The sequence below is a fragment of the Rhinopithecus roxellana genome, chromosome 11, assembly GCF_007565055.1.
Source record: "Rhinopithecus roxellana isolate Shanxi Qingling chromosome 11, ASM756505v1, whole genome shotgun sequence".
In the NCBI taxonomy this organism is placed as follows: Eukaryota; Metazoa; Chordata; class Mammalia; order Primates; family Cercopithecidae; genus Rhinopithecus; species Rhinopithecus roxellana.
Genome location: NC_044559.1, coordinates 135,175,927 through 135,194,088, shown reverse-complemented (window position 1 = coordinate 135,194,088; position 18,162 = coordinate 135,175,927). Strand labels below are relative to the sequence as shown.

General features: G+C 54.1%; 1 protein-coding gene across 9 annotated transcripts in view; it reads left to right on the top strand.

Annotated features, from left to right (window-relative positions):
* The window catches only part of PALD1 (phosphatase domain containing paladin 1), a 112,193-nt gene that overhangs the window by 91,524 nt on the left and 2,507 nt on the right, over nucleotides 1–18,162 (top strand). For 8 of the 9 annotated variants that reach the window (XM_030941442.1, XM_030941443.1, XM_030941444.1 and 5 more), the window contains one exon: nucleotides 16,617–16,772. In XM_030941442.1, the coding sequence (XP_030797302.1) occupies nucleotides 16,617–16,772 (156 nt within the window). Of the gene's footprint in view, nucleotides 1–8,517; nucleotides 8,896–16,616; nucleotides 16,773–18,162 lie in introns of those variants that run through there. The other variant, XM_030941446.1, reaches the window with a different exon arrangement.

Sequence of the window (18,162 nt, the reverse complement as noted above, 5' to 3'; positions counted from 1 at the left end):
TCACTTCTGTTCCTCTCTGGCCCAGTGAATCTGATTGCCTTCTGGGACAGAGGCAGGTGCTGAGTGGGAGGGGCAGTGGTGCGAGCCGGTGGGTAGGGGGTGAGGACTTCATGGTGCTGAGAGGGGGCTATATGTGCCAGCCATGTGTTCCCCTCTGCTGGCCAGCAATTCTTAGAAACAGCTCTTGCCTGTGGCCCCTCCAGAGGGGGCCTGCCCCAAGCCAGCCCTGCGCTCGGCTGTAGCTGTGCACACATTGGGGCAATGACTGATTGGGCCCAGCTTTTGCTCAGGGTCATGGATCAGGCCCTAACTGGGGCAAAGGGTGGATGTCTAGCTGGAAGGCAGGGTAAGGCATCTGGGGTCAACCTGGGTCCAAGATCAGAGGTCAATTGGGAGGGGAGTTTGGAGAGATTAAGGGGCTGCCAGGCCAGGGGAAGAGTGACTCACACCTGTAATCCCAGCACTTTGGGAGACGTAGGCAGGAGGATCACTTGAGGCTAGGTGTTTGAGACCTGCCTGGGCAACATAGCAAGACCTTGTCTCTATAAAAAAAAAAAAAAAAAAGAAAAAAAATTAGCTGGGCATGGTGGCCTGTGGTCCCAGCTACTTGGGAGGCTGAGGTGGGAGGACTTCTTGAGCCTGAGAAGTAGAGGCTGCAGTGAGGTGTTGTCACTCCACTGCACTCCAGCCTGGGTGATGGAGAGACTGTCTCAAAAAAAAAAAAAAAAAAAAAGGCTGTTAAATGTGGGGAGGGGAAGGTGGTTTTAAGGAGTTTCAGAAGATGGACTGGTGAATTTAGGAAGAACTATTTTCTTCAGGGCCATAGTTAGATTGGATCCTGAGTCTCCTTTTGAGTTACCTTTGGGTCCCTCTCACAATGGTCTTGTGGCAGCAATGAGCTAAGAAGCTGAGCTCCTCCCACTTTCAGAGGATGCTGAGAGGGTTGAGAATCGAGGCTTCCAGTTCAGTCTGCAGCTGAAGGCCCAATAGTTGAAAAAGGATGCCTGCTTCAGAGCATCTTAGACCCTCCATCCCATGCTGGCCAGGGTCTGTTAGCCCCTACCTCCCTGACTTCTGAAGCTGATAGGCCTCCCTTCCTCTGATCTCCGCAGCCCTGGAAGTCCATTGTGAGGCACCCAGAGGGTGGAGCAGGGAGCATGACAGGGCCTGAGCCGTGGGGAGAGAGGAGGGTTCCCCCAGAGGTGGCCTGGAGCAGTGTCCTCAGAGAGCCTGGGAAGGCGCGTCAGGTGGGAGGGGCTGCATGGCAAAGGCCAGGGGGCCGAAAGGTGCACAATGAGTTTAGAGGCAGCAAAGGTGGTTTGGTGCATGCATCTGATGACATAGAAATTGTTGGAGATGAGTTGGTGTGGGTGAGTTGGCGCTCCTCCTTGGACATTGGAGAGGGAAAGGTGGCTGGGGCTGTGAGAGGTGATTGCTTTACTCTGGTGGCATTGGAGAAGGAAGGTGGCTGGGGCTGTTAGAGGTGGTCACTCTGGCTGCCTTCTGAATGTGAAGTGTTATTTAATGAGAATGTGAAGTGTTATTTAATGAGGAGGGAGGAAGCAGAGCCAGCTGAGGATTCTTACCCGCTCCCACCAGGTCACCCACCCCCTTTCCAAAGGCCAGGTTGGTTGTGACCTCTGCAGTTGGGCGGGGATCCCTGAGCCCCACAGCCCCTTGGAGGGCCCAGAGGCAAGATGTAGAGTCATTCCAGAATATGGCCACCAGGGGGCGCCAGTGACCTACCTGGCCAAATTCTTAGAGGCACTGAAGAGCAGAGGGACTGAGACACCCTCTGGTTCAGGGCCTTGCACCCCGCATGTCCAAGAGACCTGAGAGCTTTAAACCATGCTGTGGCAGAGCTCCATTCCTAGAGAGTCTGATTTAGTTGGTGGGGGTGTCTTGGCCAGGGCACGGGTCTTGTTTTTGAAGTCTCCCAGGTGATTCCAATGCACAGCCAAGGCTGAGAGCCACATAGTCTAAGCAGCGCTCCCCAGCTTTAGTGGGCTTCAGAATCACCTGGTGGGTTTGTTAAAATGCAGACTGCTGGGCCCCACTCTGGAGCTTCTGATTCTGGAGGTCTGGAGGTCTAACACACTCCCAGATGATACTGATGCTGGCAGGGACCACAATGGGGGACCTGCCATCCCCCCACAATCTCCGTTACAGCAGCTTTATTGACATACAGTTCACGATGTATATAATTCACGTGCCATGCAATTCACTCATTTATGGTGCATGAGTCCGTGGTTTTTAGTACATTCACAGAGTTGTGCATCCAGCACCACATCAAGTTTAGAACATTTTTCATCACCCTGAAAAGAAACCTCACACCCACTAGCAGTCGCTTCCCCTCCCCCACCCTCTGGCAGCCACTGATCTTTCTGCCTCTATGGATTTGCATGGTCTGGCCATTTCATATAAATGGAATCATACAGTCTGTGGTCCTTTGTGTCTGGCTTCTTTCACTTAGCATAATGTTTGAAGGTTTATCCGTGTTGTAGCATGTATTCTTCATTTTTATGGCTGAATAATATTCCATTGTATAGAAATACCCCATTATGTCTGTCTATTCATCAGCTGATAGACATTTGGCTTGTTGTAGAACTTTTTGGCTATTATGAATAATGTTGCTGTGAAAATTCATGTACAAGTTTTTGTGTGAATGTATGTTTTCATTTCTCTTGATTATGTACCTAGGAGTGGAATTGCTGGATCATATGGTCATTCTGTGTTTAACCTTTTCAGGTTAATTCACCATGAATTGTTGACTGAGTGGGGATGAAGGGCAACGGTCTTCACTCCCAGCCCACGTTCCTCCCCAGACCATGTTGTCCTTGACCCAAGGATCTCATTCATGTTGCTCCAGTGGGCTGCTGGGAGGTTGTGGAGGCTTTAGAAAGGCAGCGGCCCCTACCACCCCTTCCCTCTAATGGTGACTTCTGGAAATTGGCAGTCAGGTCTCACCTGCAGTATCAGCTGTCCTTCTGGTTTCAAACCAGAAGTCCCCAGGTGGTCTCCAGCAGGGTCTGTGGTTCACTGCTCAGAGCAGGCCGGGTGCTGGGTGTGCAGGGGGTGCCATCAGCCTGGTCAGATCCCCCACAGCCTCTGGATGTAAATGAGCCTGAGCTCAGGCTTGGGCAGGGCTTTATCCCCTCCACTGGCTTAATTTGCCTGGGAATGTTCTAGGTTCGGTCCACATTTGGCCCATCTGATGTTTTCCAAAATCCCGAGAGTCCACTTGGGATCCTGAAATTCAACAGCACGTGTCTACTTGGCTTCCTGCCCCTCACTCCCCAGAGCCCCCAAATGGTGAATTTCCTTTTCCTGGCCCCCTGCCAGCTTCAGCAGTCAACTTATGCTTTAATAATAAGCAGTTAAGAACACAGTTCCTGTGTTACGGCATTTGTGCTTCTTCAGCAATAAAGCTATTCCAGGGCCCTCGGTTGGGAACAGTGGAAGAATTTGGAGGTCAATTTCCTTTTGTGGGTCAGAGAGGAGGGCTCAGAATGTGCATGAATCTTCATTTGCACCCTGAGGTTGCGCAGCACGAATAAGGACAGTAAGTACCAAAAGCTTAGATGGCCCAGGGAGAGCAAAGAGTCTCCCAGAATCCTGATAAGTCAGCGATGATTTTACTTTTGCCCTTTTCTTTCTGGGCTTTGTGCACTTGCATGCAGCCTCTCTGGAAGCTGTGATTGCGGCAGGCCCACCGGACGTCTCTGGCCGCTCACCTAGGCTGTGTTTGTGCATTTCAACATGTGCCCAGCCAGCACGTGCTGCCTCAGCGCTGGGCCCTGTGCTGACACTGAGCGGGGGCCAGTGATGAAAGGTGCACAGAGCTGACGTTCTAGTAGGGCAGAGAGAGGCAAAATTAAGCAACAGCTCCGGCTCCGGGCGTTTTGTTGTGTTTGTCGAGGAGCCCTTACATCATCGCATTCTGTGTTCACATACCACGCAGTGAGTGGAAGTGCTGTTTCCCACGCTGTTCCTGTGTATAGCATGTGTGGCCGGCCCTTCACGTTCATTCCTGTCATCTTCTGGGATAGGGGTGACGTGGACCTCGTAGCGCATGTGGCTCTTCCTTTGTGTGGATTATTTCTGTAAGGCTGATGCTTAGAAGTAGAATTATTGAATGAGTCAAAATGTAGGAACTTATATTTTTAAGTATTTTGGAATGTTTCAAACAAAATTTCAAAGCAGAGAGTATAGTTTCCTCAGCCCTCGTGTGCCCGCCTCCCAGCTGCAGTAAGTACCCATCTCAGCCAGTCTTATTTCATCTCAAGCCCTCTGAGCTCTACACTGAATTATTTTAAAGCATATCCCAGTCCTCACACTACTTCTTCTGTGCATATTTCAGTACGTACCTCTAAAGAAGGGGGATCTTTTAAAGAAGGTAATCACACCGCCGTTATTGCCTCTTAAACAATGGACAGTCGCTACTTACCAGCAAATATCTGGTCAATGTTTAGATGTTTCCACTAATCTCACAGGCCTTCTGCAGCTGGATCAGGATCCAAACAAGATCCACATGTTGCATTTGATTGACGTGGCCCTAAGTCTCTTTTAATCTCAAACAGTTCTCCTTTCCCCCCCTGAAATATATTTGTGAGGTGAACTGGTTGTCTTCCTGGGCTTCCTGGAGCTAATTTTGCTAGTTGCACCCCCTAGATTTAAGTTGGCCTGTGCTTCTTGGAAATGGTTCGCATCCAAGGCTTCACAAGATTCCGGCTCATTGTGGCCGGAATGGTTACTGGGGGTGCCATATGCTGCTGTTGGGGCCAGAAGGTCCTGTTGTCTCTCCTGTTATGACTGGCTTCTGGGCATCGCCAACTTGCAGAATGGTGATCTGCTGGCTCTCTCATTCCATCTACGTTAATTAACTGCAACACTTCCAGAATGAGAGACTTCCCCTCAGGTGTGGTGGGGACAGACAGGCAGGTTCCATGCTTGCTGTTTCCTTTGATTTCCCTGTCTCCAGTGGATGGGTTGGTTTGGGAGATGCTTGTCTAAAAATGAGGGAAAGATGTTGGCTGCAGCAAGGCCTAAGGTTCCTCCAGATTTGGATGTGGTTGGAGTCTGTGAGGAGGGTCTGGGTGACTGGAGTGAGAGCCGGCAGGGAGAGGGATGGGGTAGAGGCTCATGTGGAGGGACGGGGAGTCACTAGAGACCCAGTGCTGGCCACACATGTCCTGATATCTCCTTGACCAACTTGGAACTAGTCCGAGAGGTGCCCATGCTGGGCTGATAGACATTTTCACCACCTCAGTCCTCACTTTGCCTGTGTGTGATAAAGAGCGTACTAATGTTGGTTCCGGTTTTACATTTGAGGAGGGAGGCACTGAGCTTGCCCAAGAATATGCTGCTGGCAGATTTAGGAAGGGGGCAAGACCCAGCCCCTGGCTCCCAGATTGGGCCTCTCCGCCATGCCATATGGCCTCCCAAGTGGGAGGAGGCACCATTTCATCTCTCCCTGTCCACCTTGAGCCCTGCTGCAGGGAAACAGAACTGGAAGCCATGGTCCTTGCCCTTGAGGAAGTCGCAGACTGAGCAGGAGAAGGACGAGGGAAAGAACACATACCAGACACAGGTTGTGGGTGCAGCTGGGAGGTGGTGGAGCTGAGCCTAGGCACATATTTTCCACTGGGACAGACCTTCCCTGAGGGAACAGCCTCGACCCTTCTCTCTGCTTATGCCTGTCTCAAGCAGCCTGACTTCAGGGGCTGCAGCCTATGGCAATGCCCCTCTGTTCTCCAGTGTAAGATTGAGTCAAGGCTCGGATGCCCCGTGCATGTGAAGGGACCAGATGCTTGGGGCATTTTAAGAACTGCCTCAAGGCCGTGCACTCTGGCTCATGCCTGTAATCCCAGCACTTTGGGAGGCCAAGGCGGGAGGGTCACCTGAGGTCAGGAGTTCAAGACCGGTCTGGCCAACATGGTGAAACCCTGTCTCTACAAAAATACAAAAATTAGCTGAGCATGGTTGCGCACCTGTAATCCCAGCTACTTGGGAGGCTGAGGCAGAAGTATCACTCGAACCCTGGAGGCAGAGGTTGCAGTGAGCTGAGATCATGCTACTGCACTGTAGCCTGGGTCACAGAGTGAGACTCCATCTCAAAACAAACAAATAAACAAACAAACTGCCTCAAAAGGAAAAAAGAAAGAAAGAAACCCATTGAACTAAGCCACTTCCGGCGCTTTGGATGGAAGTGAGAATTCCAGGCCCTGGCTGAGGAGAATCCAACATGGCCGCCAGCCTAGGGCGGTGACACCCTCAGCTCACCTTGTCATTTCCTTTTGGGCTTGGAAAGGGAAAATATTTATGACAAAAACCAAAGTTAGGGCACCTGGAGGAAGCCCTGCTAGAATCATTAATGCCAGTGGCACTTTTCCTGGGCTTTGGCTGGTGACGTTATTTCTTAGTGTATGGTGTTTAAAACAGCCTGTGTCTCCTGTTTTCCCTTGGGAAGAGTTTGAAGAATAGCTGAGGTGAAGGGAGCCACACAGGGAGAAGGCAATGTCGTCTGGTCTCAAAGCGAGATTTATTGTATAAAGACTGTAGTGCTTTAACTTTGAGCAGTACTTTTTAAGCGTCCCCTTCCCTCCCCTCCCCTCCCCTTGCCTCCCCTCCCCTCCCCTCCCCTCACCTCGCCTCCCCTCCCCTCCCCTCGCCTCCCCTCCCCTCGCCTCCCCTCCCCTCCCCTCGCCTCGCCTCGCCTCCCCTCCCGTCTCCTCGCCTCCCCTCACCTCCCCTCCCCTCGCCTCCCCTCACCTCTCATCCCCTCCCCTCGCCTCCCCTCACCTCCCCTCCCCTCCCTTCACCTCCCCTCCCCTTGTCTCCCCTGCCCCTCCCCTTGCCTCCCCTCCCCTCCCCTTTCTTTGAGACGGAGTCTTGCTCTGTTGTCCAGACGAGTGCAGTGGCGCAACCTTGGCTCACTGCAATCTTTGCCTCCCAGTTTCAAGTGACTTTCCTGCCTCAGTCTCCCAAGTAGCTAGGATTACAGGCACTTGCCACCACCACTCCCGGCTAATTTTTGTATTTTTACTAGAGATGGGGTTTTGCCATGTTGCCCAGGCTGGTCTCAAACTCCTGGACTCAAGTGATCCACCTACCTCGGCCTCCCACAGTGCTGGGATTACAGGTGTGAGCCACTGCACCTGGTTGCTATTTGAGTTTTCTAAGAACTCACCTTTTGTCTTTTGTGGTCCTCAGACAGATGGTGAGACCAGGACAAATTTTATTAGACCCATTTGAGAAGAAACTGAGGCCTAATGAAGTTTTGTGATTGGCTGGAGGCTGGACCAGAACCTGGCTCCCAACTCCTCGACTTGCTGTGGCAGCCACAACCCAGGGGCAATCTTGTGATGGCAGAGAAGGGAAGGGTTGGAAGGGAAGCTGCCAGCCACTACTGTGTGACTACCTGGGTTGGTACAGAGTTGGCCCTGCGACCAAAGGAGCTGCCAGGAGTTCAGAGAGACCAGCTGTGTGTCCCAAGGGCTGAAGTCATTTCTTAAGAAAAATAAAAGGCCAGAGAGCTCTGGCTCTGAGCCCCAGGCAGGGTCTCTCTCAGCCTCTTCAAAACCCTGGCTGTTGGCCAGGCGCAGTGGCTCCCACCTCTAATCCCAGCACTTTGGGAGGCTGAGGCGGGCGGATCACGAGGTCAGGAGATCAAGACCATCCTGGCTAACACGGTGAAACCCCATCTCTACTAAAAATACAAAAAAAAAAAAAAAAAAAAAAACTAGCCGGGCGTGGTGGCGGGCGCCTGTAGTCCCAGCTACTTGGGAGACTGAGGCAGGAGAATGGCGTGAACCCGGGAGGCGGAGCTTGCAGTGAACCGAGATGGCGCCACTGCACTGCAGCCTGGGCGACTGAGCGAGACTCTGTCTCAAAAAAAAAAAACACCCTGGCTCCCTGGCTGCCAAAGTTGTTCCCCAGAGACATGGTTCCAGTAGGTAATGTGTCTCGGGAGGAGGTCTGGAGTAATTAGGGCAGCCCTGCAATGCTATGAGCTGTCACATAAAATAGGACCCAAGCAAAGGCTGTTTCCTGGCCTTTTCAAACCCAGCCTAGAACGGCTTCTAGAACGGAGTATGTGTGTGAGTGTGCATGTGAGTACACGTGTGCCCTCGTGTGTGTATGCGTGTGTGTAGGACACATGTTTTCAGTAGCCGAGACCTCTCTCTCTCTCTTTGAGACAGGGTCTTGCTCTGTTGCCCAGGCTGGAGTGCAGTGGTGCAATCATAGCTCACTGTATGTAGCCTCAGCCTCCTGGGTTCAGGTGATTCTCCTGCCTCAGCCTCCTGAGTAGGTGCACTACAGAGATGCACCACCACGCCTGGCTAATTTTTACATTTTTTTGTAGAGACAGGGTCTTTGCTGTGGTGCCCACGCTGGCCTCAAACTACTGGGCTCAAGTCATCCTCTTGCCTCAGCCTCCCAAAGTGCTGAGATTAAAGGTGTGAGCCACCGTACCTGGCTGCCGAGACCGCTCATCTCTCTTCCTTCCCATTGTAGGGCAAGCTGCTATTTCCATTCTCCAGGAGGACTTTCCTGCTTTATTCAACAACAAACATCCACTGAGCAACTGTGGTTTCTAAGTGTGCACCATTGGGCTTAGAATTGTTGGTGGACTTGGGAGGGGTTTAACCTCAACTCCAGCCTCACCGCCTCCCTCACCCCCTGCGTAATCCCCAGAGACCCTGCCTCGGTGCCTGCCACTCTCATTGTCCCGATTGTGGTTGTTACCAGAGATCCCTGTTTCTGCTGCAAGGTCCACCTCTGAAATCCTGACTCCAGAACCCTGCCCGGCACAAGTAGGGGCTCTGCAAATGTCTTTCTAGTGAGTGGATGGAGGGAAGGTTGAGTAAATCATTGCATAAATAAATAGGAAAGCCTGACTGCACCTTCATTATTAACGCTTTTGGTTCTTTGTCCACATTGTTTGTCTTCTAGGACAGGGCATTCTTCTGCAGCAAGCTAAAGAGCCCTGGGTCAGGGGTTGGAAGCCTTGGCTCCAGCCCTGGCTCTGCCAGTAACTCCCTGTGGAACCTTGGGCAAGTCACTTTGGCCTGCCTGGACCCCTGTTTTTCCATCTGTCACCTGGAATTGTTACCCTTGCTCTGCGTGCTTTGAGGGATGGTGGTGAAGACCAGTCTGGGGCCCATGGGAGGTGGGATGGGGTGTGTGGGGTGTGCAGGGTAGCTGGGCTGCCAGGCAGGCTCCGTGGGCTACCTGTGGGCACAGTGGGCCTCTTGAGGAATGAGACTGTGTCCTCTCAACGTTAAATCTCTGTGCCTGGCCTAGAGGTGCTGCTGAATAGTGTCTGGTGAACTCATGGCATGCAGAGTGGCCCATGGCACCAGGCCAAGTCCCTTCACACTTTGAAATTACTTAATAAAATATGATGTCACCTTTGGAAAATGGGTTACCCGTATGAATTGAGGGCGATTTTCTCCCTTCCAGAGGTTAGGTACTTCCTGTACTGGGGTCCCACCGCTAGGCTGGCCTGAGGATGCAGTTTGCAGGGACTCGGTGGAGACCTACCACACACAATGGCTGCTGCTGCACTTGGAAAGAGGGTGTGCTGCCGGCCCTGGAACCTGCCCTTCAGCCACTGGCCGTCTTTGGGGACTGTCACTTGCCTCCCCAGCCTGGGCCCCACCTCAGCTGGAGGCAGAGGTCACCAGGCCAGGTTTCTTTCTTTTGAGTCGGTGAGTGAGGGGATACCAAAGAGGCTTCAGGCTTCAGTAATGGCAGAGGGTGGCAGGGTGGGGAGAGTTGCTCTCTGGCTGGCTTGATGAAGACCCTGAGCCTGGCCTTGTTGGCTCTTTTTTTTTTTCCTTTCCCTTTTTTTTTTTTTTTAGAGACAGACTCTCGCTCTGTCACCCAGGCTGGAGTGCAGTGGCGCAGTCATGGCTCACTGACTGTAACCTTGACCTCTTGGGCTCAAGCCATCCTCCCTCCTGAGCTCCCAGGCCTGAGTGGCTGGGGCTACAGGTGCGTGCCACCACACCTGCCTCTTTTTTGTTGTTCTTTTGGTAGAGATGGTCTCCTTCTGTTGCCTGGGTTGCTGGCTCTTCTTATTTCTCCTCTGGGGCTGTCTTCTCCTGAGCCTCAGCTGCATCCGGGTCTTCAAGCGTGTGGCCTCCCCGGTGAACCCGAGGCCTGGGTTCCTGCTTGGGCTCTATTGCCTACTCTTCATGTGACCCTGGCAGGTCATTTCACCTCTTTGACCTCAGCCTCCCTTTCTGAAAGGCAAAGGGGTTGGCATAGGCAACCGAGGTGTCCTGTGAAGCTGGGATGAGTGAAAATGCAAGATGCACGTGTTCGTCATTCATTGATTTGACAAACAGTTATTACACACCTACCAAGTGCACTGCGCTAGGTGCTGGAGATGCCACACAAACAAAGGGCAAAAGCCCCCGCCCTCAGGTAGTCTGTACTCTGGTGAGGGAGACCTGCGGCAGGCAGCACATACATCGGGGCCGTGGTCTGTTGGACAGCGGGGTGTCCGTTGGGAGAAGCGGAGTCTCTAAGTGTCACAGGTTGCAACTATCTGAGGCTGGTATTACATGGGGAGTAAGAAGAATTTGCTAAAATTCTTCTTACTAAAGAAGGTAAAGGGCTGGTTGTGGTGGCTTACGCCTGTAAAAAAAAAAAAAAAAAAAAAGTAAAGGCACATTTTTAGAGAAAGTATGTAAAAGGTAAAGAAAGGCAGATTTTTAGAGAAAGTATGGAAACACGTTGCAAGGGTGCAGTGGGCAAGTTAGCAAGAGAGGAGCTGGTTGCAAGGAGACAGAGGCTGGCGGGGATTTTTTTTTTTTTTTTTTTGTCTTCCTTTGTCTTCCTCTGTTGCCCAGGCTGGAGTCCAGTGGCGCGATCTCGGCTCACTGCAAGCTCCACCTCCCGGGTTCACGCCATTCTCCTGCTTCAGCCTCCCGAGTAGCTGGGACTACAGGCGTCCGCCACCACACCCGGCTAATTTTTTGTATTTTTAGTAGAGACGGGGTTTCACCGTGTTAGCCAGGATGGTCTCGATCTCCTGACCTTGTGATCTGCCCGCCTCGGCCTCCCAGAGTTCTGGGATTACAGGCATGAGCCACCACACCTGGCCAGGCTGGGGATTTTTTAGGACGGTGCTTGTGCTGTTTGCTGAAGAGAGCTTTGTGCAGTACTGATAATGCCGAAGTTGCAGTGAGCTAAGTTGCATTTTTCTATCAGCCGAGGGTCTGGTGATAGCTGGACACTGGTAGATTGTGTCATTGGCGTAGGAGGACCGTGTCCTGGACCATGAAGAAAGGCAGACTTGGAGCTTATCTGCTTTCTCTGTTTGCTTTTTCCTGGTCCTGCCAGCCTGACTCCTTTCCCTAATTAGGACTCCACAGTTAGGAGGTGCCGACGGGGCGGTATGAGGGCTTGCAGTTTTAAATAAGTGGGGTGGTTAGGCAGGGACTCCATGAGAAGGTGGCGTTGAACAGACCTGAAGGAGGAGCCGTGCTGGCGTCTGGGGGAAGAACAGTCCAGACAGAGGGTGTGGCTTGCGTGCGGTCCCCGAGGTGGGAGCTGCCTGTGTGTTTGAGGAGCAGAGTGAGGGAACGGGAGGGCAGGAGAGGAGGCCAGAGGTTATGGGGACAGGAGGCAGACTGTAGGGCCTTTTCTGGGATTGCTGGGACTTTGGCTTCTACACTGAGTGCAAAGGAAGAAATTGCACGGTTTGGGGCAGAGCCACGCACTTACTGTTTGTAGAGTCACTTAGGTGCTATGTTGCAAATAGACAGCAGGGGGCAGGAGTGGTGGCAGAAGACCAGCCAGGGGCTGTCACTGAGTGGAGGGTATCTGGGACCAGGGTGGTGAGAGGTGGTCAGCCTCTGGAGGTGTTTTGAAGTGGAGCCAGTGGGGTTTACTGATTGGCCGTGGGGTTGAGAAGGGCGAAGTGAAGGAGGAGTCCCGGGTTCTGGCCTGTGTACCTGGGAGGATGGAGTTGCCACTGAGATGGGCAGGCTTATGGGCGCAGCAGGTTTGGGGTGCACTCAGGAGGTTCACTGGGACATGCTTTGTGGGTTTGGGCTGCATGACCCTTATCCATGTGGAGCACTTGAGCCGCTGACATGTCCCAGTCTGCAATCCTCAGAGTCTGTCTAGGATCTGGATTCAAGATGATACTAGAAGCCATGAGCCAGCACAAGAGGGGCCTGGGGAGGAGTGCTCAGTGAGCACCTGCTGCATACCAAGTTCTGTGCAGACCCCCAGTGCGGTGGGGAGAAGGGGGAGGGGTAAACCTGGTTATGGGCTGGTGCCCGCCCCTGGGTTTATGGTTGTTTTGAGACAGCCCCTGCCTTGATGAAGCAATTAGAATCTGTTAAGGTGGAATTTAGTGCAACTTTTAATTGAAAGGTTTGGCCTGAGGGCAGAGGAGACTGAGAAGGGCAGGGCTGTTGGGCTGGAAGGCTTGGAGCAGGCCGCTTTGCTTTGGGAGAGTGGGGGGCTTATCATAGGCCTGGAGGAAACCCGGCCAGGCAGGAGGAACAGTGTGGGTGAAGGTACAGAGACAAGAGTGAGCAGGGAGTGGTGGGCTTGACTGTGGCCAAGTGGGGGAGGGTGGTAGGAAGAGGTGGGGTCTTGGGGTTCATCTCCCAGCTCAGAACTCTGAGTTTGGGCAGGATGCCTACTGTTTGAAGGGTTAATTAAGCATGTGCTAAAACAAACAAACAAACAAACAAACAAAAAACAACCTTGCTGAGCCTCATCTGCAAAATAGGATAGTCTCACCTCCTTCACGGGGTTGCTAGGAGAATGTGTTAGGGTCTAATCCTCAGGTCAGGATGTGACGTGCTCGACCCACAGGTGGCACTCAGTAGACCCCGACACACGTGCTCTGCTTGTGTGGTAGCCTGGGGAGGCTCCCCAGCCCTGCCTCAGTGGGCCTCTCCCTGGTGGCCTGGCAAATAGCAGAGCTGGCAACGCTGGGCTACCTCGATGCCAGGTGGGCTGGAGGTTTGAGAGGCCCGAAGTACCCAGTGGCCCAGCCACCTCTCCTGGCCCTCTTCTATTTTAGGGCTCAGTCCAATGGGTGAGGAAGCCTTGTCCGGCTCCACCACAGCTAATGACAGCCTGGCCTGCCAGGCCATTTATAAACAACTCTACTATTTTTATCGACAGGAGGTGGCTGACCCATCCTCCTCCCCAGGCAGTGGTGCTAACATGGGACGGTGTTAAGGAAACCAGGGCCTTGACAGGAAGATGGGCGTTTGTCTCAAATCACAGACCTGTGATCCAGCAAGATGTGCCCTTGGAACCTTCTGGGGGCGGGGGTCAGGCATCACCTGTACACAATGGTCTGAATTTGGAGATAATTCTACCTTTGCCAGTAGAGTTCATAAGGAGCCACTCCACCTCTCACCCCAGAGAATCTTCCTCAGACCTAATCCTTACCCGTGTCTCCTGCAACAGACAGCCCCCATCCCCATGGCTGTGGAAGAGGATGGTGCTGGTGTGGTCATGTCCATGGCACAGAGCCAGAGCTGAGGGTGTTTCACGCCCATAGCACATTGCCTCTGAGCTCTTTAATTGAAAGTAGTTTAGAATGGCTCTTGCCCAGTGGAACTGTGGGTGATTTCCTTTCCTTCCTTCTAAGAAAATGTTTTGAAGTAGGCTCTAGGCTTTGAGATGGAGCTTGGGGAAGGATAGAAGCAGCCTAAGGGATGGGGTGGAGAGCAGCCAGTTGCATTGTGGTGCAGACCGTCCATCCTTGCAGATAGGCAGGGTTGCATTGTAGTGGCTGTGGTTTATATTTAGGTAAAATCTTTTTTGTTGTTGTTCACTCCCCAGTCTCTAAAACAAATCCTGCCCCCAGCGGCCCCATCCCTTCTGCGGCAGCCACAGGCCATTCCCATCCTCAAATCCCCAGAAGCCCTCACTGGCCTCTGTCTGCAGAGCCAGGCCTTGGCTTGGCCTCCATACCCACTCCAGGCCTGGCCTCTCACCTTCACCCCTCTCTTACTGCCATGAGCTCTTCCCCCTCTGCCCACCCTGGGAGGGGGTACTCTGGGGACTTATCTCATTCTTGGGCCCCCTTCCTGCCTTTCATGCCCTCCCCCTCTCAAGACACTGTTCTGCCTCCTCTCTGTAGACCTCACCCACCCTGGATGTCCCCTCCTCCTTGAGCCCTGCTCTCCCCCTTCTGTCATCCCGGAATCCAGCTGTTCTGGCTGCTTTGAAATGATTTCCATCCCCCTCTGGGCACGGAGGGCAGGGCCTGTGAGTAGTTCATCTTTGCATCCCCAGTTTGTGGCTGGGTGATAGGCATGGTGGGCCCCTCCCTGCTGGATGGATGAGTGGATTAGTGAGCTTTCTGTGGTGCACAGATGCCTTCTTATCCCTCACTTTGCTGAGAAATCCTACCTCCACAAACCTGGGGCCTGTGAGTTTAAATGGCAGAACCAGGACCTGAACCCAGCTTATGGGACTCACATCTCCCAGGGAGTCACAGTGCTGGCTCTAGTCCCCTCACCCCTCTTGGGCACAGCCCACTGTCCACCTTTCACCCCTGCCCCCATCTCCAGGGCCCCAGAGCTCCTTCTGGGTGGATGGGTGGGCAGGCTTTGCAAGTTACCATCTACTCTGTGACCCTGGAGGCAAAGACAGCAGAGGCCGTGGAGGTAGAAGTGGGAGGTTGGGGACCACAGGCCCTGCTCAGGCTACTCCAGCTCTGATTCTTGGGACTGTGGGCCATGCCACGTCTGAGGCCGCAGAGCCCACCCCAGGGCTGAGGAGGAGATGCATGTAGGCTGACGTCGTGTTCCTGTGCGGAAGGCCTTCCAGCTGCAGCCCAGCTGTGAGGCGAACAGCCCTTTCCGGCTCCCAGAGGCTGGGTCTTGCTGTGTCCTCGCACAGATGTTCGTGGTGCCCGAGGGATGACCCCTGTGCCACGTCCTTTTCCTGGAGCAGGGAGAGCTGCTGTGGGCCTGGGAGGTGGGGTGAGAAGGGGATGAGTGTGAGACGAGGTGTGGCCTTCACTCTCCAAACTCCGCTTCCATAGCGTGCAGGGGAGGGTGCTGGGTGGGTGACATGTCTGTGAGGGGTGGAAGGAGCAGGGTGGGCAGGGTGCCCTGTAGGAGAGCCTGGCTGTGCATGTCCTGGGTCTTATCCCCTGGCCTGTGGCCTGTCCCCTGACCCCCCACACTGTGGAGAACCTAGAAGCCACCCTCTTTTTAAGCTCCCTTCCTCCTGAGCACAAATCTCCCATACATCTTCTGTTAACGGGCCACTCATACTCCCAAACCTTCAATGGCTCCCCAGTACTGAAGCCATAGTGTGCCACCTTGGCTATAGAGAGTCACCCAGAGGACAACCCCGATGCCCAGGCCACACCTTGCTGAGATTCTCATTGGATTGTTCTAGGTGGGGCCCAAACATCTGCATTTTAAAGTTGCTCATGTTTCTCATGGACAGCAAGGTTGTGAACTGCTGACCTGGGGATAGACTTTCTAGGTGACACAGGTGGCTTTCATAATAGATCCAGCCCAGCAGAATGGCAGAACCACCTCTTATCCCTCCTCATTCTCCCTCCAGCCAGGCCAGCCCCTCTCAGCCCCCATACTCCAGGCACCAGCCTCACCTCTGTGTTTCCTCCATCTGGTCCACATTCTGTCTGTGCAAATCCACCAGGCCTCCACGGCCCAGCAGCACTCCCACACTCTCTGGGAAACCTCTCTAATTGACTTTGCTGTCCCTCTCGCCCCAGCACGTGGCCTGGTGCCATTTCCCATGAAGATGCTTAGGCTTGCTTGCTTAAAAGATCGATGCCCCACAGTCTCCCCTGCGCCCACACCTCCTCTCCCAGACCCTCTCCTCAGCTGCTTCCTCTCTTGCTGCTCCTTGGCCAGGTAGCCTTTCTTGTTACCTGTCACCAGCCTTGGAGAGGGTGAGGGCTGTATGTGTACCCCTTTCACTTTTGGAAGTCACTTAGGGACCTTTGGGCCCAGAGGCTAAGAAGGGGTTTCTCCCCTTCAAGGCTGGAGGATGAACTCACCCACCCAGTAGGCCCAGTGCGGGAGCGGGTTAGTCGGGGGGAGGAGGTTGATGTGCATCCACATTTCAGAGCCCCAAGAACGCAGCCTTAATGACCCCTGCCATCGGCACCTCCCAGGCCACTGGTCAGAGCCCTCATTCCCTCCCTGCGGGAGGCCTGAGAGGCTGCAGAGAGAGGAGTGAAGCCTTTCCTCTGGTCCTTGGAGGATTGGGAGTTGGCAGGAAGTGGCAGTAAGGGTCCTCCCACCCTGGACATGGATCCTGCCATGCGGGAGGGCCTCAGTGCACCTCAGGCACCATGGAGGGTATCTGCAATGAGCTCTCCTGCTGTCCCCGTTCACCCCTCAGAACAGGACAGTGGTTGTGATTCCATGATGAGGAGAGGGAGGCCGGGAGGCCACCCATGTCTCTCAGGTGGGCAGTGGGCTCCTGACCCGCAGCCCTGGCTCGCTCGTCCTGTAAGTCAGGTGGAGGCAGTGCCCTTGGCTCTGAGGTTGGATCAACCTGCCCTGGCGCTCAGGGCAGCAGGGTGGTATGTTTGTGTGTTGGGGGGCACACTGACCCCACCCTGTCCTGTCCTCCAGGCAAAGGCAGCTAAAGAGGCGCAGGAAATGCGGAGGCTGCAGCTGCGGAGCCTGCAGTACCTGGAACGCTATGTCTGCCTGATTGTCTTCAATGCGTACCTCCACCTGGAGAAGGCCGGCTCCTGGCAGAGGTCCTTCAGCACCTGGATGCAGGAGGTGAGGGGAGGCTGAGGCCGAGAGGGGCCAGGCGATGGCTCCTGCAGATGGAGCTGGGTCACAGCCGAGCTGTGCCTGTGACAGGCGGGAAGAGCCTCCATCCCCCTTTCTGCAGGAGGCTTCTGTTTGGCCAAGAGTTTGTCTGATCTGACTTTGGGTCCCCAGCAGTTTGTCTGCACCTGGCAGGCAGTTGATGAGTTTGATGAATGAACAGGTGAATGAGGAGGAGGGAGGGACAGAGTGGTGGGGGACAGAGCAGGGCAGCCTTTGGGACTGGGACCCAGTAGCACACATCAGCATAGCCACCCTTGCGTGGATGGCGGCTCTGGGCACTTCATGCCCACAATTGTGGTCAGCCCTCACCTGTGCTCTGCGAGGTGGCCCTGCCCCTTTCTCCCTCCAGCCATGGCCTTGTACCAGTGAGCCAACTCCTCCACAGCTGCTGGCCTTAGCACTAACATGGAGGGAATGTGATCCTGCGGGTGCCAGCCCTGAAGGCTGCCGTGGGGATGCGGGGAGACACACAGTGCTGTCTGCTGGAGCCTGTACTAGGCAGATCTAGCACGGTGTGATTGTTGCTCTCCCATTTTACAGAGGTGGAGACAGCATAGAGAGGGTGGGTGACTTGTTCAAGGTTGGTATTAGGGCTGACTGATTGGCTCCAGAGCCCACTATATCCTGACCTAAGACACCACCCTCGCTGTCCAGCCTCCTGGATCCTCTCTGTTTGGCCTCCTGGCTCTTCTTCCACTTGGCTGTTTTAGAGGCAGAGCTGCCACCTTGGCACCTCTAGGTCAGAAGAGAGGCCTCCTTCCCTCCTTGGCAAAGCAGCCTGTAATTACTCCTCTGCCAGGAAGCTGGCCCCTCCAGACCTCACCAGCAGATCCTGGCAGTTCTAATCTGGACTAGAGGCTGGAATTAGCTCCTGGGAAGTGGGTGGGTGGAGAGCAGGGGCTGGTGACCCGGCCAGAGTGGGCACAGGAAGGGTACGGGGACTGAGGCAGGTGTGAGGTAGACTCAGGGCTATGAAGGAGTGGAGGCAGAGTGGCAGACTTTGAGGGTGGGCCTCAGGTCGTCAGGTGGAGAAGCATTTGAAATGCCCCCAGTGCATGTGATGTGTGTTGAGTCAGGAGACCTGATGCGGTCACACCAAGGCCATGTCGGGGCCACCCTCTTGAGCAGGCCTGGGCTCAGCTTCATCTGTGAGCCCCTGGGGAGGGGTGGAGGTGGAAGGGGATGAGGACACTTCCTGCTTGGTTCTGCTTGGAGAGCGGAAGCTGGGGGAGCCTGGGGCCGAGAGGAAGCTTGATCCCCTCCCCAGCTGAATCCCCTACTGGGGGAGGTCGAGGAAGGAGGGCTGCCAGTCCAGGCCGGAGTGTGGGTTCCATCC